General features: G+C 48.2%; 1 protein-coding gene across 3 annotated transcripts in view; it reads left to right on the top strand.

Moving 5' to 3' along the window:
- Positions 1-17830, top strand: part of MAF1 (MAF1 negative regulator of RNA polymerase III) — a 361074-nt gene extending 343244 nt beyond the window's left edge. For all 3 annotated transcript variants that reach the window (XM_085604535.1, XM_085604533.1, XM_085604534.1), the window contains one exon: positions 16124-17830. In XM_085604535.1, the coding sequence (XP_085460661.1) occupies positions 16124-16145 (22 nt within the window). In that variant the 3' untranslated portion in view covers positions 16146-17830. The remainder of the gene's footprint in view (positions 1-16123) is intronic.
- Positions 17831-23525: the final 5695 nt, after the last annotated feature.

Below are 23525 nucleotides of genomic sequence, written 5' to 3'. Positions count from 1 at the left end.
TCTAAATCAAGCATTTTTAGATGGATATTTAAATCCATTCAGTCATGTTATGCCAAAGTTAAAAGGACTTTACCTACAGGCTTCAGGGCACACTACTCGTAAGATAGAAGCTTCCATGGCTTTCCTGAGCAATATCCCAATAGCTGACACCACACACTTTCACCAAACATTATTGTGTAGATGTCTTAGCAAGCCAATGTAGGTCAGGCAGTGCTGCATACTCTATCAAACAACTGCAACACCCACAGGTTAACCACTGCTTTTTTGAGAGGGACTGCTTTACAGCCTATGGAGAGCATGTGTATCAACAGCCACACATGCATGAATGGAATGTGTTACCCTGTAAGCATCTGTTCATGGCATGTAGTGCTGTAGATTCACATGCGTCTACCCTCCTCCTCAGACACCTGTGGTAGTTTCAGTTTCTTTACACTATTTTATTTGCATGGACATCTCTACTGATAATCACCCATCTAATAATGGAGTCAAAACCCATGCACATTATCACCTAGAGGAGTCACTTTGTCTCATGACTTGAAAGACTTCTACAAAGAAAAACAACTTGCACACATCCGAACCAAACACTAGATAACGGAAGTATGCAAAGCATGTGAATCTACAGCGCTAGATGCCATGAACAGATGCTTCAGGATAAGTAACACATTCCTTCTGGACAGCCAAGTCCGCCGGTAGTGGCACTTGGTCCTGTAGGATTTTCTGGTTTATGTTCAATCACAGACCCACCTCCAAATAGGTAATGCTTTAGTATTTGTTCAAAAGATGAAGATTCTACACCTAGACTGCATTTTATCAAAATAACAAGTTACTCACCTATAACACTCATTCTGGTTGAGACTCAGTCTAGCTGCAGATTCCGCACTGATCCTCCCCGTTCTGTGATTAGGCTCTAGCCCATCAATAAGATTGCAGGTCTAGGAATCTGCACACTAGTCTACCAGTATTCCTTTTGGGGTTCCCTGTCTGGGGCACAAACCGTATTGAAAGCAACTGAAGCCACCGTGCAGGAGTGGTGCCCATATAGGGTCTGCACATCATTTCTGGAGTGAAACGGCATAAATGCAGAGCCACACGGCACCACCTTCCGGCACAACTATAGAAATGTTTCTGGATCAAGTCTGACGTCTAGGGAGTATTTAAAAGGCGAAAAATCTGCACCTGGATAATTTCTACCAAAAACAGCCCTACTAAAGGTAAGTAACTTGTTCGTGGAGTTTAAAACTAGAATTTGTATTTGTATTTCTACACTTTTGAGACATTTTCTCACAATACATGTTTTCTAACTTTGCTAGCTTTGTATTGAATAATTTCTCTGCTTTCAGTTTCTCAAACCACTTCATAAAATATAAATGGTGTTTTGTTTGAACGATCTGCTATTGGAGCTTTCTTACATAATCAAGATCTGCTATAAGGTTGTAGTCTGAAGGCATTTTCATTGTTCTGCTGCAGTTGCTATTTGTTGCTTTTCTTTTACATATTAGAGTAGTGTACACACTTAGGAACAGAGCACCCTTGAACTTTAAAGAGGGATTAGGATTCAGCTCTTCAGTTTGTCAGTCGCTGAGGTCCAGTCATTTCTAATATGGTAGTGGCAAACAATTTCTTGGCCTAAGGCATCAGCTGTTTAGGTCACATCAGTATCTTCATGTTTTGTTTAGCCAGTGTGACTTTGATTCAGATTGGGTGCCAGTTGATGTAGAAAGTTAGCTAGTATCTAAAAAAAATAAAAATATGGTTCAGCAGTAACTGCAATTTCTCCACTATCTGTGTTGATCTTATGTGGGATTACAATGAAATCTATTCTAACTTTATTAATCCGGGTAAGATCCCAGCCAGGATGGAGAATGAAAAGATCACTTCAAACTTAAATTATTAGTTGGGCCAATTTGTCATCAGCACGTAGATTTCCTGTATTATCTGCATTTTCAAATAGTCCTTTGCTCTGTTAAACTTTTTTTGGTACTTTCACTTTCTAATCACGTCTTCAAAGAGAAAATAGAGATTTTAAAGAAAAGGTTACTGCTATTTTTAATTTTCTTTGTGCGGTTAGGGGATCCTATCACATCTCAGAAACCTCAAAACCAAATACACAATTTTTTTCTTACAGTATAGGAATACACAGAAGACCTGAAACAAGAGGTTGTCTCTTGCTGCCAAGAATTAAACTGGGGTTGTTAATATGGCGAAGATACCCTCACAGTAGAACAAAATGTTGCCAGAAAATGTTAATACCCTACTGTGAACCATACCGTAAAAAACACAGAAGCAAGCACACCAAATTATTTTTTAGAACACTTATTTTCACCTGCCTTCCTTCAATCCTTTCACACTTTCATCCTGTTGTACATCTATTTTTCCTATCTACCCATCAAGCCTTACTTTCTTCCATCAGTCCATCGTCTCGTATGTACACCCATCCATTCACCCATTAATATAATCATGTATCCAGCAATCCTTTCAGCCATCCATCATCCTTTCACCCGCTAGGGCATTCTTCTATCCTTCTGTTCATTTACCATTTAAATGCATTAATAATTTCACTACTCCATCCCTCACTGAACCAACCTGTCCATTCCTCCACTCACTCTTCCTTCTCCTCCCCTTCATTCATTCTACTAATCTTTTCTCTTCCATCCTTTTTTAACTTTCGCTCTCATGTTCACTCCTGTTTGTGTCTTTCTATTCCCCCGTTATCCCCTTTTTCTGTTCCCTTCCATATTCATTCCGGCCCACCGCTTATACCCCTGTCATTTTCCCTAATGAAACCTACAAACTGAAACAACCCATAGACAACTAATCAACATTTTGATAGCACTTGGTTCACCAGCCCATTGGGACCTGCTGCAGCCCCCACATTAGCTGGTAATGTAGGGGGGGGGGGGGGCTATTCCTGACACGAGTAGCTGTATTGTTACCTCCCTGTAAAAGTACCCTCACACAGGTTAAGTTTAACACCCATCAAATGCTGCTTCAGAGATGCAATAACCATAATCTCTTAATGGGGAATGAAATTTAACTTTGCCGGCAGTGCTCAATGGTTGCATGCCTGAGTCAGTAGCTTCAGTAAAGTAGTCCAGTGCAGGGCTAGAGTATTAATGATCCCTGAGCCTGTTACTGTGGGGGGAAGGGGAGAAGGGTCTAGATAATTAGGTTATGTACATCAGTCATTTGTCAGAGTTTGTGAATCGCTTCCAAATTAACATCTTCAGAAACATTTACACTTGGCTACATCTATGTCCCATTTTGTGGATTTCTAGGTCAATTGTATTTTGTTGTGCAGCAAGTCTGAACCCCGGCTGTGTCTCAGTAGTGGAATTTGTATAAAATTCTCTATCCACTACCTTTGTGATCTACTGTGTGGAGCTTCTCCGAATCATTGTGGCTAATCCAGAGGTTCTCAGGAAGGGAATCAGTCTTTTCATCTAGTGGAAGGCACTTTAGCTCTGAATTAGAAGGGGAATGTGTAAGCTCCTATCACTATTTGCCTGTTGCCGTTTTCAAGACCAAGACACTGTCTAACCCGGAAAGCTCTCCTTAATTGTTCTGCTTAGCTTCTTCTACTACAGCAGCCATCATAAGCATAATTAGGAGATTTCTGAAGACTTGTACTATTGTGTCTGACTATAGTCTTTGCTAAAGAGTAGAACTCCATGCTGGGTTTTTGCTCTACCACTTCAGGCCCACTGGAAATGACCCCAGCACTGAAGACCCCACTGTACCTTTTACAGTAATGTTAAGGTAGATGAAAGGTTCCAAAATGCACTAGTCATTTATCGGGGCTTGGAACAGACTCCAGTGGACTGTCATCAACTATACAAGGCCTCAATATGGGTGGTGCTTCTATCTGTCTCCCCGCCTGAGGCATAATTGCAAAGCTATAACTGCAGCCACACTGCTTTTCAGTTTATTCAGCCTCTTGGTACACAGCAGACTTGGATAACATCATTAAAATAGACCGACTCCCTTGAGTTATACTTCATGTGGAGTAGACATTTTACACTGCTCCAAAACATGCTGTGCAATTGTAAGAAGCTGGCTCTTTATATAATATATCAAAATGATTTGTTGTGTAAAGAGTCGAGGGTTTCCCTTGTGAGTGGACATGGGGTTTGCTGTGGCAATCCCAACTTGCTATTTTAGGGGGTAGTGTGGTAGATCAGCCTTAGATTTATCAAAGAGGAGTGCAAGACATCTGCAAATACACAACAGTCAATGATACACCAGACTCAATAAGGAGAACCACACTAATATATAAAACAAGCATTTACAATGCAATGGTCTCGGCATTGTTAAAGTTAGAACTATTGGCACTGCTCATGACATTATTTTTGTTTATGTTTTTGTTTTTAAAACATTTAAAGAAATGGCATTGTTATTTACAGTGTCAATAGCTTAATCACTCTCAAATGCGAGACCTATTGCATTTGCACCCACACACAGAGCCACACACCCAAAGCCACCCACACACACAGAGCCACCCATAGAGCCACCCACAGAGCCACCTCCACACACACAGAGTTACCCACACACAGACAGACCCACCACGCATAGAGCCACCTACAAAAAAGCCACCCACAGACAGACCCTCCCCCACACACAGAGCCACACACACACAGACCCTCCCCCACACACAGAGCCACCCCCCCCCCCCCCCCACACACACACACACACACACACACAGCTACCCCCACACAGAGCCACCCTGCACACAGAGCCCTGACAGGAAGGCAGGGTAATAATGCTGGCCTGGCAGGCTGCGTGTGGTCGGAATTTTCAAGACTGGAGATAGTCGTGTTCTGTATTCACCACTGTGATGAGGAGGGGTTAGGAGGGCTCAGAATAAAATGTCGGCCCTGCCTGCCGTGATAAAACACTCCATTAGCTTCACTGTTTTTAAATGAGTGATAATTGTGGCACAGCCACACTGAAAGGTGATTGATTTTTTATCTGTAGCAGCACGCTTTCTGAAAAGGTTAACCCAAAAGTCCCGCGAATACCCTATCCCCTTGCCTTGCTGCGAATTTCGCACAAGTCTATTTGGCATAGCTAATACTGAAAAAATATTCATTTGTCCAAAGACGCTGACATAGGAAATTACCTCACAAAATGACAAAACAATGGCGCATCTTCTGCCCAGACGATAGCGGGAACAGAAACTGAAAGGGTGCAAAGGAACAGCATGTCTGAACTGAAAGGAACAACTGGGAGATTGTATGGAACTTGTGGACAATGTAATATAAAAACAATACCACACTTGTTCCTAATCCCCCTCAAGCCTTGCTTACTCTCAATGTTCCTTCCAACAGTGCCAATTTTATGCCGAGAGATACCCACTTCGACGTGCTCCTGCAACACATGTCATTCAGACTAAGTCTCTGCAGTAAGTGTGTTTTTGTGCGAGGTGCCGGTTCGTATTTACTCCCTCCCCTCCTGCGCGTTAGCGTTAGAGTGAAACTTCCCCGCCGCTGCTTCTACCTCGGCTGCACCAATCCATTGGAAGTTATTACCCACCTGCCTGCACCACAAACGACTTTAGAAAATGTGGGTGCCAGGCAGGGAATCGGTAAGCGTACCCCATCTTCTGAGTCCAGCGTTTCATTAATTGTCACCTACGCGCATTTATCAGACAGCCAGTTACAGTGAACTCATGAAATGTTGTCCCCAAGTTCTGTATCCAGGCACATTGACTGTCCCTTTCTCTCTCACTTCCTAACGCGCGCGCACACACACAACCATACATCTATAGATGTATCTAGATGTATCCCTAACGTGCATATAGGAACTCAGATTTATCTATACAACAGGAGATCCGTGTCCCTGAGGATACTAAAAGCCCTCTCAAAAAAGACACACAGACATACACACCTATACAGCAAGAAATCCTCTGCGTGGAGACTGCACGTTTAAGCGCACGCACACACACATTAACACACACCTACAGCAAGGGAGCCCCTCCCTGGCTATTGCACTCGCACACGCAAGCAGCAGGAGATACCAGTCCATGACGATAAAAATTCACAAATACGGACGTGCGCAAACACTAATGCATATTTAAACACAAACTACAGAAAGAAGTCCCCTCCGTAGCTATTGCAAATTCACACACACACACACATCTGCACCCTGCGGCTCCGATGCGAACTCCTGGGCTCTGTGGAGCTCTGCCCCGGGGTCTATGGCCTTTCCTGTGGCCCGGTGTTGTGCTGCTGGATTGGTGTGACGGCTCACGCGAGCCCATGGTCTGACCCCGCCCACTGGGCCTCGCGCCCTGCTTGGGAACCGGACACTCCTCCGATCTGTTACCGCAAGCAGCAGGAGATCCCAGTCCGTGACGATAAAAATTCACACATACGGACGTGCGCAAACACTAATGCATATTTAAACACAAACTACAGAAAGAAGTCCCCTCCGTAGCTATTGCAAATTCACACACACACATCTGCACCCTGCGGCTCCGATGCGAACTCCTAGGCTCTGTGGTGCTCTGCCCCGGGGTCTATGGCCTTTCCTGTGGCCCGGTGGAGTGCTGCTGAATTGGTGTGACTGACGGCTCACGCGAGCCCGTGGTCTGACCCCGCCCACTGGGCCTCGCGCCCTGCTTGGGAACAGGACACTCCTCCGATCTGTTCCCCTGCAGCGGTAGCGGTGTGCTCCATTTCCAGGCATTAGAAAAGAGGCTGGCAGGCTGCGGTGCCCTTAGCTGAGCCCGGAGACGTGGTGGAGCAGCACGCTTGTCATCATACCGTGCCTGCATTGCCTCATTACGCCGTGGGTTTGTAGCTGTTCTGACTCGAAGGGAAAGTTTCTGATGAATCCGCGGATGTGGGTTTTCATTCCGCCCAGGCTTACGTTTTGAGCTTGAAATGGTTTCCATTTCAGGGTGCTGGCCAATTCGTAGAAAGCAGTCCGCGGCGTGCGCTTCACTTACCTGGGCAAAATGAACCTCCTCGGAGTTGCAAGCGCGCTTTTGAGTGCAGGTAAGATTTTCGTAATTAATCTATTTTCATGTGTGGAGCCAACAGCAGGGGAAGAGGACGCCAGGAACACCACCGCCTTTCCCCGAGGCAGAGCAAAAATGCCTCGGAGAAACGCAGCGTCCTTTTCGGATTCGGGGGCGTGTTTGTCTTTTCTCTCCTCCAGCCATTGGCTGGAGGAGAGAATGAGACTTTCTTTAAAAAACACGCCCCCCGATCCGAAAAGGACGGGGCAGGATTGGAGTGACGGGACCTCTTCTCCAATGGCTGGCCAGCATTTACTAGGCCAGCCAATGGAGAACAGGGTAGAAGAGGGGCGGGTTCAAGCCCCTCTTCTCCCAAGTCATTATCTCTCGCGAGCGAGACTGTGCAAGCGCAGCCATCGCTAGCCGAGACCTAAACAGCCAGTATTTTTATATAGGCTTTAGCACCAGAATCAATTGCTTCAGGCAAGTGCAGTTTTTAATAGGAATATTTTAGAGTTCAAAAAGTCGACAGGATAATATTGCAGCTTCTCAAAATTGCACTATGGGAGGAAAGGTCAATGTGGCATTCAGGTACAGTACAGCGACTTACGGGACCAATCTCAAGGAGATATGGTGAGTGATTGGCAAGGCCCAAGGCAGCACCGGCAGAACTCCACCAGGGGCACTACGGCGGCCGGGTGCCCAATGTTATTCAGTGGGGATCGGTTCTCTCTTAAAGAGGCTGCATGCTCGGATTGGGAAGCCAGTTGGGCTGAACCACCAGGGGAGCTCAGGCCTCACGATGCTCTGGAAGTAGGGACACCTTTCGTCCTCTTCTCCACAGCCCAGGGGTGACTGGTGCAGAGGAGTCCTTATGCGTCGGGTTTTTCTTACCAGGAGCTGTCATGGTAGAGGGGAGCTGCATACAGAGACTGCAGGTGACTCTGGGAGTCCATGAGGGTGTCATCTCTCTGGACTCGGTCTCTGGAGACCTGAGGGACCATTCTGACACCATTGGTCCACTTCATCTCTGGCTTGGAGCGATGGGTGCGGTGGTTGCTTTAGACGTTTGGTTTCTGTGGTCACAGTCCTTCCAGGACTCTTTGGATGCCTGCAGGGAAGAAGGTCCGCTACTTCTTGGGAGGTCCTGGTTACTGGGTGAAGTGCTTGCATGTCTCCTGGGTTCTGGTGACAAGTCGACTTTTGATGCAATTGGCGAAGGCAGCAGGCAGGTTTGGCAGCTAGTCAGTTGCTGTGTCTTCAGTTCTTGCAAGATGCTACTCTTCTCGACTTTCAGTTTGACAGGACCTGATTTTCTGGTACCAGAGACTCCCCTCTAAATACTTAATTTAGGAGCGTTAAGGGGTGTAGCGTTGTAGCCAATGGGCTACCTACCCCTGGGGTCACTATCCCCCCTATTTGAACACTTACTGTGGGAAGTGGGCATAACCCTGTCCCAAAACTTCTAAGTTTGCCAAAGCAAAGATGGACACTTCTAAAAAGTTGTACGCACTCCAGGTTAGGCCACCTTAGGGGTGGCACTAACCTGGAGGTGAGCACGCCTACTTGACTACCTAATTTTCCCACCTGTCCAGGTGCCAAAGGGCTCTGGACAAAGGGGGTCGGTCTCCTCTCCTGTGAGAGTAGCCAGATATCCATTGCAAAGACGGGAACTTCTTTGAAGCTCACATGCCTAGAACGGCCATTCAGCAGGGTATCTTGTGGGGAGGCTTTGTTCCTGACCTCCTGTTAAAGGCTTTCATCCTAGGAGGTCAGAAACCTTTCTTGAATGACAGGCTGGCAGGCACTAGTCAGCCAACACACCAGAAGCTAGTAGGTTTTCAGGGACACCTCTCAGGTACCCTATGGGTGCATGTATTGATAAATCAAACTCTGGAATCAATGTGTGTTTATTAATACGAGATGTTTGATACCAAACATTCCTATTTTCAGTGAAGCCATCATGTAGCTAAATAACTCTGTTCGAGGCATATGAGCTGCAGATTGTACACTTAGCATAGATCGCCATCTGGTGTTGGGCCCGGATGTTTGCAGTTTGTTTTTCTTCTTGGACAGTCTTTGGAAGTCACGAGTTTGGTGACTCCTCCTTCGGTCCGTACTGCGCATGGGCTTCGGCTCCATCCTCAGATTGTTTTTTTTCCGCCATCGGGCTCGGATGTGATACTTCGTGCTCCGGCTTCGAACTTCTACGGTTCCAGCCTCGACGGAAAATCCTCGTATCTTCGAGTTTCTTCATCATCATCTTCATCTCTCGAAGCGGCACTTTTCTCCATCCCGTACATCGGCACCGGCCTTCGGGCCCTCCTCGACTCCGGTCCCGGCCGATGGAAAGGACTCCGTTCAAAAAGTGCCCAAAATGTGGGTCTAAATTTCCCCACACCGACCTCCATCAGGTGTGTAATCTTTGCCTCTCTCCAGAACACGAGGCCAGAGACTGCCCCGCCTGTAAGTCTTTTCGATCGAAGAAAACCATCCGGGATCGAAAAGCTCGACGCACCATGGCGCACTCATCGTCTGCAGCTCCACCGGACATCTTCGGAGACGGCGCCGAAGCTTTGGGGCAAACACACACCGAGCAGGAAGAAGACGTCGTCAGCACTTCCGAAGCCGACGACTCCGACGTGGAGGACATCACACCGGCGCAGCGGGCCGTGAGTACTGTGCCCCCTCCCACCCCCGCGCCCAAAACCAAAGAGACTCGGGTTACTCCCTCGCCTGCCGGCCTGGGCAAAACCAAGACCAAAGCTTCGATCACCCCACCTTCGGGCTCGGTGTCGAAGCATCCAAAGTCTCACGGCAGCTCGGGATCGAGCCAGCCGACGCCCGGTGCCGAAAAACAGCATCCGGCACCGAAGAAAGCAATATCCAGCTCGACTCCGAAGCCACCGGTGCCGAAGCCTGGACTCTCGGTGCCGACCAAACACAAACATAAATCTGTCGGCTCCGACGCCGAAAACTTCTTCGACGCCGAAAAAACAGGAGGCCCCAAAAAAGCATGGCGCACACAAACCATCGAAGCCCTCGGCTCCGAAATCACCGGTGCCGACGGACGATTCGACGCCACTGGCTCTGTTTACACCAGACCCTCTACAAAAGACTCTGTCCAAAGATCCAAAGACTGGACTATTGACTTTAATTATCAAGAAAAGACGCCTTGATACTCCGGCTCCTCCTCCACCACCCAAAAGGAAGGACTCTGCTACTTCACCCCTCAGAGTGCCCTTCCCACTACCGCCTCCCCTACCTCCTCCACCACCTCCACCCCCTCCCCCTCCCAGGTCTCCGCCACCTCCACCTCACTACGATCCGGCCCCATCCCCAGATCCGGATGACGGGGACCCGGACAATTACCCGGCGGACGCCCCAGTGGATCCCACTCCACCAGGGACCCCAGACCCATGGGAGGATTACAATAACCCTGATATACCAGATATACCTCAGGACGACCTATACCCATCCAGGCCGTCTCCTCCAGAGGACTCCTTAGGGTTTCATCATTTAGTGCAGAGAGCAGCACACTATCATGGGGTGGACATGCACAGTGAACCAGTGGAAGAAGACTTCCTACTGGATACATTTGACATACAAGACAAATCTACTTCTATCTTACCCATGCTTAAGGGCGTCACCAAGCACGCTACAGAGGTGTTCAAAGACCCTGTCAGGGCCAGAGTACTGAACCCTAGAATAGAGAAGAAGTACAAACCGGCACCCACAGACCCTGCATACATTAAGGGCCCTGCTCCCCTAGATTCCCTAGTTGTCTCCACAGCTAGAAAGCGGGCTAACTCCCAATCCTCAGGAGAAGCCCCACCGCCAGACAAGGAATCTAAACTTCTGGACGCGTCTGGTAAACGCACCGCCTCCCAAGCTGCAAACATGTGGCGCATTGCAAACACACAAGCACTGCTTGCGCGATATGACAGAGCACACTATGACGAACTAGAGGCTCTTATGCAGCACCTTCCAGAAAAACACAAGCGCAAGGCTCATGACCTGATACAGGAGGGTAAACTAATTACAAACACCTCCATTAAGTGTGCCCTCGATGCAGCCGACACTGCTTCTAGAGCCATAAATACAAGTGTCCTGCTTCGTCGCCATGCCTGGCTCAGGATCTCAGGGTTCAAGCCTGAAATCCAGGCGTCCATACTCAATCACCCCTTTGACCAGCAAACTCTCTTTGGGCCAAAGGTAGACGAAGCGTTGGAAAAGATGAAAAAGGACACAAACACAGCAAAGTCTATGGGGGCACTCCAAACACAAGCCTCTAAACGTTCCTTTCGACGCTCGTCCTTTCGTGGTACAGGCAGAGGCTCCTCCACCGATAACGCCTCTACCTCCTACAAGTCCCCTCCTCAAAATACCTTTTCAAAGGGCAATCAAAGGGGCGGTTACAGAGGCAACAACAATAAGGGCAGGGGCAAAACCAACAACACCCGTTCTGCCACCCCACCCACACAATGACTCCCCTCCGCTCCCCCCAGACCATCCCACTCCGGTCGGGGGCAGACTACAAGACTTTATCCACACATGGGAGTCCATAACATCGGACAAATGGGTGACCCAAATCATTCGGTCAGGGTACTGTCTCGAACTAACATCTACCCTACCCAATATCCCACCAAGGCACCGTCCAATGTCTCAAGAACATTCCACACTGCTCAAACAAGAGGTACTCCCACTCCTCCAAAAACACGCTATAGAGCAGGTCCCAGTCAATCAACAAAATCTAGGGGTCTACTCCCTATATTTCTTAATACCAAAGAAAGACGGGACCCTCAGACCCATTCTCGACCTCCGGCCTCTAAATGCCTACATACATTCAGACCATTTTCACATGGTCACCCTACAGCAAGTCCTCCCACTCCTCTGCCAGGGAGACTTTCTCACAACCTTGGATCTGAAAGACGCATACTTTCACATTCCAATACACCCCTCTCACAGGAAATACCTCAGGTTCGTGGTGGACGGGCAACATTACCAATTCACGGTTCTCCCCTTCGGGGTCACCACCGCACCACGGGTGTTTACCAAATGCCTAGCAGTAGTAGCAGCACACCTCAGACGTCAACACATTCACGTCTTCCCTTACCTAGACGACTGGCTGATAAAAGCCGCGTCCTACGACCAATGTGTGCAACATACAAACAGCACCATCCAACTGCTCCACCAGCTAGGCTTCACGGTGAACTACCAAAAGTCCCACCTCCTACCATCTCACACAAAGCAATATCTCGGGGCCACTATAGACACCTCCAAAGGTATTGCCTATCCAAACTCAGCCAGAATCGCAAGCATACAAGCCTTGCGCCAAACATTCCTTCCTCAACACTCTCTTCCAGCAAGAGTGTTTATGAAGCTCATAGGAATGATGGCGTCTTGCATCTTCATAGTGCCCCATGCAAGACTCCACATGCGTCCACTTCAAGAGTGCCTAGCACAACAGTGGAACCAGGCCCAGGGTCAGCTGACGGATCTGGTGTTGGTGGACGGCCGCACACATCACTCTCTGCAGTGGTGGAACACCACAAACCTTTCCAAAGGGCGGCCGTTCCTGGACCCGGTTCCTCAGGTGATTCTAACAGCGGACGCATCGCTCTCCGGCTGGGGAGCGCACCTCCTACACCTCACCATGCAAGGTCTATGGACGCCACAGCAAAAATCGCTCCACATCAACCATCTGGAGCTCTTGGCGATCTTTCTAGCCCTAAAATCCTTCCAAAAACAGATTTCGGGCAAAGCAGTCCTCATTCGCACAGACAATATGACTGCGATGTATTATATACAAAAACAGGGGGGGACACACTCTCCCCAGCTCTCCCGCTTAGCCCAGAGCATATGGAGATGGGCAATTCCCCAAAACATCTTTCTCCTGGCACAGCACGTTCCAGGCGTACAAAACACCATGGCAGATCTGCTCAGCAGACAAACACAACAACTACACGAATGGGAACTGCATCCACAAGTTCTTCACCCATTCTTCCAACAGTGGGGGCATCCTCACATAGACCTCTTCGCCACCCACGAAAACAAAAAATGCCCAAGCTTCGCCGCCAGATACCCACACCCATTGTCCAAGGGCAATGCGATATGGATGAACTGGTCAGGCAGATTTGCATACGCCTTTCCACCTCTCCCACTAATTCCATTAGTGGTCAGGAAGCTACAACAGCACTCCCTCACACTCATTCTGGTAGCTCCGACGTGGGCCAGGCAGCCGTGGTACACCACGCTACTACAACTGTCAGTGGTACCACATCAAAAACTGCATCTATCCCCATGCCTCCTAACACAGAACCATGGAGAAATCAGGCACCCGGACCCAGCTCAGCTCAACCTGGCGATCTGGCTCCTGAAATCCTAGAATTCGGATACCTTAACCTTCCCCCTGATTGCATGAACATCATCATGGAAGCCAGACGTCCTACCACTAGAGCATGCTATGCAGCAAAGTGGAAAAGATTTGTAATTTACTGCCGTAACAATACAATCAACCCTCTAGATGCATCCATACAGCACATCATATGCTATCTGCTCCATCTTCACAGGTGTAACCTGGCATATTCATCCATACGCCTACACCTAGCAGCGATCGCTGCTTATCTACAAAACAGACAGCATTTATCACTCTTCAGAGTGCCCGCTATTAAAGCCTTCATGGAAGGCCTTAAACGAGTAATTCCTCCCAGGGCACCACCTTCCCCTGTATGGAATCTAAATTTAGTTCTTACACGACTAATGGGTCCGCCCTTCGAACCAATGCACAAATGTGAGCTACAGTTTCTCACCTGGAAAACAGCTTTCCTTGTAGCTATCACTTCCCTTAGAAGGGTTGGTGAAATACAAGCGTTCACCATACAGGAACCCTACATACAAATGCATCACAGCAAGGTCATACTTCGCACAAATCCGAAGTTTCTGCCCAAAGTCATTTCCCCCTTCCACCTCAATCAATCAGTGGAATTACCTGTCTTCTTTTCGCAACCCCAATCTGTTGCAGAAAGGGCCCTACACACACTTGATGTGAAAAGGGCGTTGCTATACTACATACAAAGAACGCAACCCTTCAGGAAGACTAAACAATTGTTCGTTTCCTTCTCTCCACCACATAAAGGCAACCCCATTTCTAAATCAGGGATAGCTAGGTGGATTGTAAAATGCATACAAATTTGCTATCAAAAGGCAAAGAGAACATTATCTGTTCCTCCGAAAGCCCACTCTACAAGAAAGTAAGGGGCTTCTATGGCTTTTCTAGGGAATATACCCTTAGATGACATCTGCAAAGCAGCCACATGGTCTACACCGCACACCTTCACAAAACACTATTGTGTAGATGTGCATTCCAAGCAGCAAGCTAGGGTGGGCCAGGCTGTACTAAAGACACTTTTTCAAACAGCTGCAACGGATACCGGTGGTCGCCGCTAAGGTTGGGTACTGCTATATAATCTATGCTAAGTGTACAATCTGCAGCTCATATGCCTCGAACGGAATATGCTACTTACCAGTATGCATCTGTTCTTGGCATGTAGAGCTGCAGAGTTGTACACGCCCACCTGCCTCCCCGGCTACCTGTATCCGTTCCAGTACATCTTATTTAGATACAACACATGGGTTTCTCACTGTTATTACTACGCTCCATCATTTCCCTGTTGGCGAAAAACAATCTGAGGATGGAGCCGAAGCCCATGCGCAGTACGGACCGAAGGAGGAGTCACCAAACTCGTGACTTCCAAAGACTGTCCAAGAAGAAAAACAAACTGCAAACATCCGGGCCCAACACCAGATGGCGATCTATGCTAAGTGTACAACTCTGCAGCTCTACATGCCAAGAACAGATGCATACTGGTAAGTAGCATATTCCTTTTCACTGTTGTCCATCATATGTTCTAAAATGGCTTCCCTATTTACTTGCAGTGGCAGTAATCGGGCTGAAAAGCACAGGGGTATATCTGCTCTTTCAGGTATGCTCTCACATGTAATATAAAGCACCCTGCCATAGGGCTGTGAAGCCTGATGTAGGGGTGACTCACACATATTGCATGCAGTGTTAGAGGAAATGGCACACGGGGATGTGCGTCTCATGTGTTATCACTTTGGTCTGCACCAAAACACACAGCCTGCGATGGCAGCCCTGCATAAGGTTGGTGAGGGGTGCCTTATGATGGCACAATTCATGCTGCAGCCCTTGGTGGACCTCTTTAGTACCTCAGGCCCTAGGTACCAAAGGTACCATTTACTAGGGACTTTCAGAGAGGGCTAAAGGTGTTGTCAATTGGGAAACAATTGTACAGTTTTTGGAGAAAACAATCTGCACTGGGGACCTGGACAGCAGGAACCTAGTGCACTTCCAGTCGAGATCATATCAATTACCAGACAAAGTGGGAGTGACCATGTAAAAAAAGGAGCACTTTCCTACAGGTCTCTATAGAAGGCTAATCCCACTGGAACAGTCCCCAAGTCTTCATGCCTGCTTGCCATTGTGATGGCCCCTCAAGAGATGACTGTTATTACCAGCCCTTATGCCTCTTCTGACAGTTTCTTCACCATATTACTGTCTTCCCACTCCGAGACCTTGGGTATGCCCCATAGAGGGGCACACAAGGACTTAACCTTAGTCTATTGGATCACTCATCCCTCCTAATGACCAATTTACCAACATTCCACAGGCTTACCGAGATAAAGTAGAGCTGGAAGGGAAACTGACTAGCTTGATGACGCAGAACAGTGAAACAGTACAAGGAGACCAACATCAGTCTGATTTCTACATTGCTCCAACTGTACTACAAAGGTATCTTAGCAAGTTATTTTCTCATTAACATTTTAACAGGTCATAGCTTCAGATTCAAAATACATGGTCTCAAAATACATGGTCTGGTGCGCTGGAGTAGCTACATTAATACTGTGATAGGCACTTTTCCTGATGTAGGGAATGTTTAGGGAAAGACTAGGTTCTAGAAAAATAGATGCTGGAAAAATATGCACTGTGCGAACTTCCTCTTGCTCACCATTTGTGTCTCTCATCCCCACATCCTGCCTGTGACCAATACATTTGTCTTGGATTTTTTGTCATTCTATTGGTCCATCTTGTGCTGAAATCTAGCCTTTTTCCCAGGATGTTAATGTTTCTTCTCTCCTCTTTAGGTTTCAAGTTATGTGCATATGATGCCCACAAATCTGCGACTTTAAGACCTCGCTTCTGTCCAGATTGCTTGCAGAGAAATGTGGAAAACATTTGCCCAATATGCCATGGATGATCCTACTTGCTTCTATGAATGTCAACTCTTGCTATAAAGGATACATCTCTGGATTGACCTAATCTGCATGATGGATGCCAGCTTGTGATGTTTTGAGAGCCCTTGGAGCAACCCTTGCTCCTCTATCACTGAGCACCTCCATATTTCTCCTCTCAACCTCTAAAAATCTGAATGCTCTGCAGGGGCATCACAGTACAGACACACAAACCAGTGTGCCTGTCCCTACGTTGTTTGTGATAGACAGTTGTGCAATAGTCCTTGTACTCCCCTGCTGGATGAAGAATTGTTTTGTTTTAACTTGCGATAACTGCTGTGAACCAAACAAAGTTTTGCATTTCTCTGACCGAATCAGATGTAGCAAATTCCGTCCATGCATAGCACCAGCATTTTGTTTGAACACAAACTCAATTGTATGTTTTTAATTTCAAGATATGCTGCCTCTGTGCTTGCCTGATGGTATTTGTGAACTCTAGAGCCAGCGAGACACGTTTAGTTGCACTGTGCTGGTGTATCGTTTCATTATTTTCCTATGACTTTAATCAGTTTCAGCACCTGCATTGTAAACCCATTGAGGACAGTCTGATTTACGTCCAGATATCTGCGAGGACAGGGTGATCATGTCTTCACTGACCATCTCTTGGCTACCATTCTAGAACACTCATACATTTTAATATTTATGGTAACCCTAATAAAAGTATGGACAATGGTCCTTGCTGAAAGGTAATCTCCTCTTGCAAGATGAACATAACGGACTAAAATTGAAAATTTCAGAACTGAAAATCTTTATGGGAAGCTCCATCCCATTTCAAGTGGCAATGTTGTATTTGTTTTAAAAACTTTTAAGCACTGAAAACTTTCAGCAATACACACAAGTGATTTCTGCTTTGGTGCTTTGAAAATGCTTACGGCACCATTTCGAAACTGGCTTTGTTGTCTTTTTAATGTTTTGAATCCTATAGCCTGGGGTCTTCTGTTCTACTTTTGTACGGAGAATAATACGCAGTTTTAGGGGCTGCTATTTCAGTTGGTCATTGTTTGTTTTTTAGAGATGCTACATCCTTGTACTTTTGCTTTGGGATGAGGAGACCTGCTCTGGTAGGCGTCTGTGCATTAATGCTTAAGCATCTTTGCGTGTTCTGAGCTTCAGTGGCTTCAACAACCACACAGTGATAGTTTTGGGGTATTGATGTATGGTGTTATTCCAAACAGTCCAATTTGCTAATTTGTTGTAGGCGCCCTAGAGGTTAGTACAGTCTTGTCCTAGAAGAAAAGGTGTTGCTACCCAGCCCTGGTCAGTTCATTTGTCCTCTGCTCTGACTTTGTATTTCCCTTTCCATTGACTTTATTAAATTGTAATTACACAAAGATCGTGTAATTGATCAGAATTCAGACTGTCACACAGTCTGCAATTCTGCCTGAATGGGAAGATCATTTCATGGGTAGTTACCAGAGTGAGGCAAGCTTGAACTAAGTACACTCCTATTTTGCAGACACTGAATTTGCAAAATTGTAGCCCACTCTGTACTCCCGGCTCAGATATTGTCACTAGGTAAATCAATACAATATAATTGTGAATAAAACTTTTATTCTGAAATTCGTTCTGTAGTCTCTAAATGAGCAGTGCTAAACTAGAATATTGAACTTCGTCTGTGTATGGTTTTATTGCGCTATTGATAAAGCATAATAATTGGTCAGATCTCTATTCATATCTGTAACTTTGGAGAACCAAACTACTGTGAAACGCACTTTGGCATACGCTCTACCTCCCCTTTAATCACCTCCAACGTGTCATGTTTTATCGTGTGAAATCTCCTCTAGAATCTTGTGATGTGCATTATTACTCCCATCAGTTGGTAGTTTGATATAGAAGTGTTTGAAATATTCCTTTTTTTTTTTTTTTTTTTTAGCTTTTTGGGGCGTTGACCTGATTGGAGTGTACACTGCCACAATACTGGATTCGATTTTAGATTTCTTGTTTGCTGCGGTCAGGTTTAAAGGGGTATGAAGGAATCTTTCCCGGAGAATGAAAACATCAATAGGTCCATGCAAGATCGTAGGAGGTCTGGTGGAGGTCGACCATCACTGGAATGTAAACATCTGGTTTAAATGTTGTTCATGTTCTGCCCGAACTACAGCCAAACGTTTGCCATTATTGACAACCACCCAGTTATCTTGTTTTGTCTTCCAAGAGACCATAGGTCCAGGGGCCGTGGAACACTTCTTCAGCAATATGTCTTATTTATGCCACTAAATTAGCAGAACTGGTAAAGAATCCAACAGGTCATGTGGTGTTTAGCACTTTCTGAAAGTCTGTCATAGGCAAGATCTTTTGAATCTTAGTCTTTTCTAAAACAGAGGTATAGGAATTGGGGAGGATGACTGGCCCATTAAAAATATGTTTGAGATAGGCTTATATTGGAAGGATTGGGGAAAAAAAGGTGTTCTGTTGCTTTAAGGCTCCAAGAGCCTATGATGCTGTTAATGGCAGTTCCCTCACAATCTGTCCTTTTCCCACTCCTGTGATTGATTTTAGGAACGTATGTGGTGTGTTCACACATTTTGCTGAGATTTGTCTCTCAGAAATCAAGCTTTTGTAGTGGGAATCTTTTCTGGATTCACATGATGTGCATCATTCCGCCATCTAGTGGATGTCCAAAGGGATCCTGAAGCATAGAGGACTTTGCGGTAAGCTGGAAGACTTGAGGGTGAAGAAGAGAGCAGAAAAGCTCTTCACAGAAAACTTAGATTTTACTGGAAAGAACTTGGAACTTGAATGGAACTTTTTTCATGTGAAATTTTTGATTGTTGTGCAGCTCTCTTATTGTCTACTGTAAAGGTGCCAGAATCACAAGAGGACCCTTACAAAGGATCCAGGGAGAAAGGGGGAGAAGGTGGAAGAAACTGCATTCTCACAGAGGCGGCATGCCTTTGAAGCTTCCCCCTGCCCATCCTGGGGGAGGAGATTTAGCACCTCGCCCAGGATGTGCATTGTTGCAGGCCCAGGAGAGCAGGGGCTCTCCTACCCAGGGGTCCAGCAACATGTCTGCTGGGTGGCAGCCTAGGCAGCCTCAGAGCAGACGTGGATTGTAGGTTAGGTTTAAGGGGGCACCTCTAAGATGCCCTCTGGGGTGCTTGGTACATTAAATCCCACACGGGTTTAATGTGCTGAGAAGTTTGATACCAAACTTCTCAGTCTTTAGTGTTGCCATTATGGTGCTGTGGAGCTCGTGTTTGACGAGCTCTAAGCACCATGTACTCTCAAATGGCAGCACTGCACTTACAGTGCTCAGGAATGGACCTGGGCACTGTATGGGCACAGGACTCCTGCTCCTGTGCCCACACCATTGGCATATGGCACCCAGCTAGAGGGGTGGCTGATGTATGCCATGGCAGTGTAGGTGATGGGCATGGCACACAGGGATGTATGTCATGTCGACTTTGTTTTTGTCTTGTACCCAAACACTCAGCCTGCCAGGGCAGTGTGTGTGTGTAAGGGTACAGGGCCTCTAAGGGTGGCACAAGGAGTGCTGCAGCCCTTAGAGGCCTTCCCTGGCCACAAGGCCCTGGGTACCTAGGGTACCATTTACCATGGGCTGACATGTGGCCAGGGTTTGCCAATTTGGGTTTGGTTTGTTTTTAGGAAGGAACATAGTCCCTGGGCACCTGATTGGCAGGAGTCCAGGGCACACTCAGTCAAAGTACATTCAGCAAAAAGTGGGGGCATACCATGCAAGAAAGATGGCACTTTCTTACAGACGTGCACTCCCAGCAGTCGCCCTTCCTGCCCTTTCCGGGTGTGGGGCAACTCTGGCCCAAATGGAGGCATATGCCGCAGCTTTGCAGGCCTCCCTTGGGCCCTCTCCAGTCCCTGGGACGTCCTCAGGGCCTCCGCTTTTTGTGGGCTCTCCGACAGACTCGCCGGTGGGTTCGTCCCCGGCGCCATTTGAGCCTCACCCCCCTAGGGACATCTGAGATGTTAGCGTTAGGGCACGGCCCAGTTGAGTCCCCCTCTACGGTCCACGTGGAGTCATTAGGGCACGGCCCGCTGAGGTTCCCCTCTACGACCCACAGCGCCTCCGCCGTGCCACATAGCCCCGCTGGGCTCTCTGCGGCGCCGTAGGGGGTTGCTGGGGCTCATAGCCCTGCTCTGAGCACACCACAGGCTCCTGGTCAGGCGGACGCCTGTCCGAAGCCGGGCTTGGCGCCATACTGTCGTCGGAGGCTCGCCTCCTCAGCTCCGCCTCCATTGTTTTCTCCGGAGTCGGAGCCTGTTCATATGCCCCAGGCTCCCGGGCAGGCAGTCGCCTGTCCGGAGCCGGGGTCGGCGCTGTACCGGTGTCGGAGGCTCACCTCCTCAGCTACGCCCCGCTCCTTTTCCTGGAGTCGGAGCCTAGCATGTAAAAGGTGGAGTCTGCCGGGCCGGCGCTGAAAGCCTGCCTCGCCGGCGTTTGCTCCTTCCTCTCCAGCGCCGAGTCGAAGACCGGACGCAGCCGAGTTGGCGTCTAATGACGCGGGGTTGGTGCCGACGCGCGTCGTTTCTGTGCCGTGTCGGTGCAGAATTACGACTCTTCTCCAGAGGCCTCAGGAGGGAGTTCGGCGCCGTCTTCTCGCCCACCATCACTGGACGTACTGTTGCCTGTGCCCCCCTTGGAATTTGTTGAGCTTCCTCTGGAGCTCCCAGATCTGGCAGGCTCCTCATCCCCAGGAGCAACATCTTGATCCTCATTCTTCAATGGGACTCCCTTCTGTGGAACATTGGTCACACCCTTACTGTCGGGGGGGGGGGGGGGGGTGTCAGTTTACAACCCTCCCCCACTGATGAGTTGTCTCCTCCACGGAGGGCTACCAAGGCCGGTGCAGCTTTTTTGAGTGTGGTCTCATTGGCAACCTGTATTTTGAGCATGCAACCCCCCCTTCTGCCCCTTTATCGGTCGTCCCCTTACTTGAAATACTTCATCGGGGGTCCGGGACTCTGGAGCCGCTTCTACACTTTGAGGCTTCCCTTTATGATACCCTATTAGGTACCTGGGTCCGGCCTGCTTCAGGTGATCCGGTGGCTCGTTCAGTTTTGCACCGCCACCGTCCATGATCCTGTTTCTTTTTGCACACCCTGATGTGCAAGGGTTTGTGTTGCAGACTGCTTTCCCCTCCCTGCCTCCTCTAATGCTTCCTCCCTCTCTGGAGTCCCGATGGTTAGAGTCATGGGGAAGGAACGTCTTTGCCTCCACTAGTGCGGCCCTACGATCCTTGAATACAATGTGTGTTTTAGCACGGGCAACTTCTGCCCTGTGGGTCTCTGCAGAGTCTTTGCTTTCGGCCCCCTCTGAAGGTGCTCAGGTTGATCTCCTTCGCCTCCTCCGGGATGGCGCGACCTTGCCGATTTCACAATTCGCTCAGCCTTGGATACTGTTGATTCTTTGGGACATGCTCTGTTGCCTTACGGCATTACGCTTGGTTACGCGATAGTGCCTTCTCCGAAAATATCCGGGAGCGACGTGTTGACACCCTTTGATGCGGTTTTGCTGTTTGATGCTCATGCCGAGTCGGCTGTTCACCGGCTCCTTGCGGGCTTTCCTCCTCCCACTTAGGTCTTCTTAGGCCTTTCTTCCATGGTGGTACTTTTTCATTTCGCATCCTTTAGCTGCGCTCTGTGTTTTACATGGGCGGTGAGCCTTCTGTCTTCTTTTCCCAAGGGTGATTACCCTTTTATTGGCATCCCTTGGATGCTTTTTGCTTTGAGCTGCCTGTAACCCACTTTAAGGTCTCTGTGGCCATTTGCCTGCTACGTGTTTCTACCTGCTTTGGCGGGTTTAACATTGCTGCTGCCGCCGGCTATTCCAATCGCATTGCTCAGGTTCAAGCTCTTGCCTTTAGGCTCTTGGCACCGGCTCCTTCAGCCTTCCTTCTATAGGCTAGTCTTTCTGATGGATACATCTGCCAGTGGATTCCTCACCTTGTGAATATCCCCTGTGCCAGCAACATTCGGAAACTTGTGTAGCCCTCCACGCCGACGAGGACGAAGACGACGTCACAGGCACGGCTCCACTTGTGGCTTCGCTGACGTCACTGGATCCATAAGAAGACCTCGTCGGCGTGATGACGTCAGTTCCCTTTTTTCCGCACTGTTGACGCTAACTGTTTTAGGGGACTCTGTAGCTTTTGCTGGTTACTTTGTTTTTCTGCTGGTGTCTCTTTCTTCTTGTTTGCAGTTTGAAAATGTCGACTAAGAAGTCCGGGTTCAAGCCTTGCAGGGAGTGCGGTAAGCACATGTCGATCACGGATCCGCACGAGGACTGTGTCTGGTGCCTTTCATCGGATCATAATGTCGAAGGATGCTCTTGCTGCCGCAAGATGAGTACGAAAGCTTTGAAGGAAAGAGAGGCCAAGTTATTCAGAATGAAAAAGGAGAAGAGAGGTCGAAGAAGATCAAGGTCGGCGTCGAAGTCGACGTCAGGGCATGCTTCGTAGTCCAAGAAGCACAAGAAAAAGAAGAGGCATGATTCTCGACATCGTTCGGATAGGGATGCGGCTCCGAGATAGACCTCACCTTCTCGACGTTGTAAGGACTTTGTGTCTCCTTCTCCTATCTCTGTTCCTGCCTCTCCTGTTGGCCTGTCCTCGCCTGCGGCTTCACCGGAGCATTCTCCGGCTCCATCTCAGACGCTGGCTCATTCTCCGGCTCCAGTTAAGGAAAGTCCCGGCTCCGGATCAGTCTTTGACTGCGCTGGCTCCACCGTCGACGCCGATCGGCCCGAATCCGGTTATTCCTCAGCCATATCTTACCTTTCCAGGCCCGGGTCAAGATCCAACGCATTATTTTAATGCGATGTATGGGGTCTTGACTAGAGCAATGTACCCCTCTGGAGCGCCTTCGGGTCCCATGGGTCCAATGGCTTTAAACTTGGGAGTTCCTCAAGCTTACCCTCAAGCTCCTTTTTATGCCATTTTTCCTGGCGACGCCGTCTTGGCATTTCCCGGCACCAAGGACATTGACGCCGCTTCCATCTTCACCGGTTCTGGCTCGACCTCGTTCGACTCCGGCTGTTCCTCTGGATCCGGGTTCGACGCCGGATCCGGCGCCGTCTGAGTCGGTGCCACCGACTCCTGTTGTGAGAATAAGATCCAGGAGAGAAGCTCAGAGGGTACTAGAAGAACAAAGGTACCAGGTTGAGGGGATGGAAGAAGCTGATTCTCCTTCAAAAGATGTGGCTCCCTACCACTCAGTTATTCGAAAAGCAGCTGAGCTTTTGGATTTGCAGCTACCTTCTGCTGAGTTTAAGCCGAACATC

The sequence above is a fragment of the Triturus cristatus genome, chromosome 5_1 (assembly GCF_964204655.1).
Source record: "Triturus cristatus chromosome 5_1, aTriCri1.1, whole genome shotgun sequence".
NCBI lineage: Eukaryota > Metazoa > Chordata > Amphibia > Caudata > Salamandridae > Triturus > Triturus cristatus.
The sequence above is the reverse complement of the archived record's forward strand: the minus strand, read 5'-3'. Positions and strand labels throughout refer to the sequence as shown.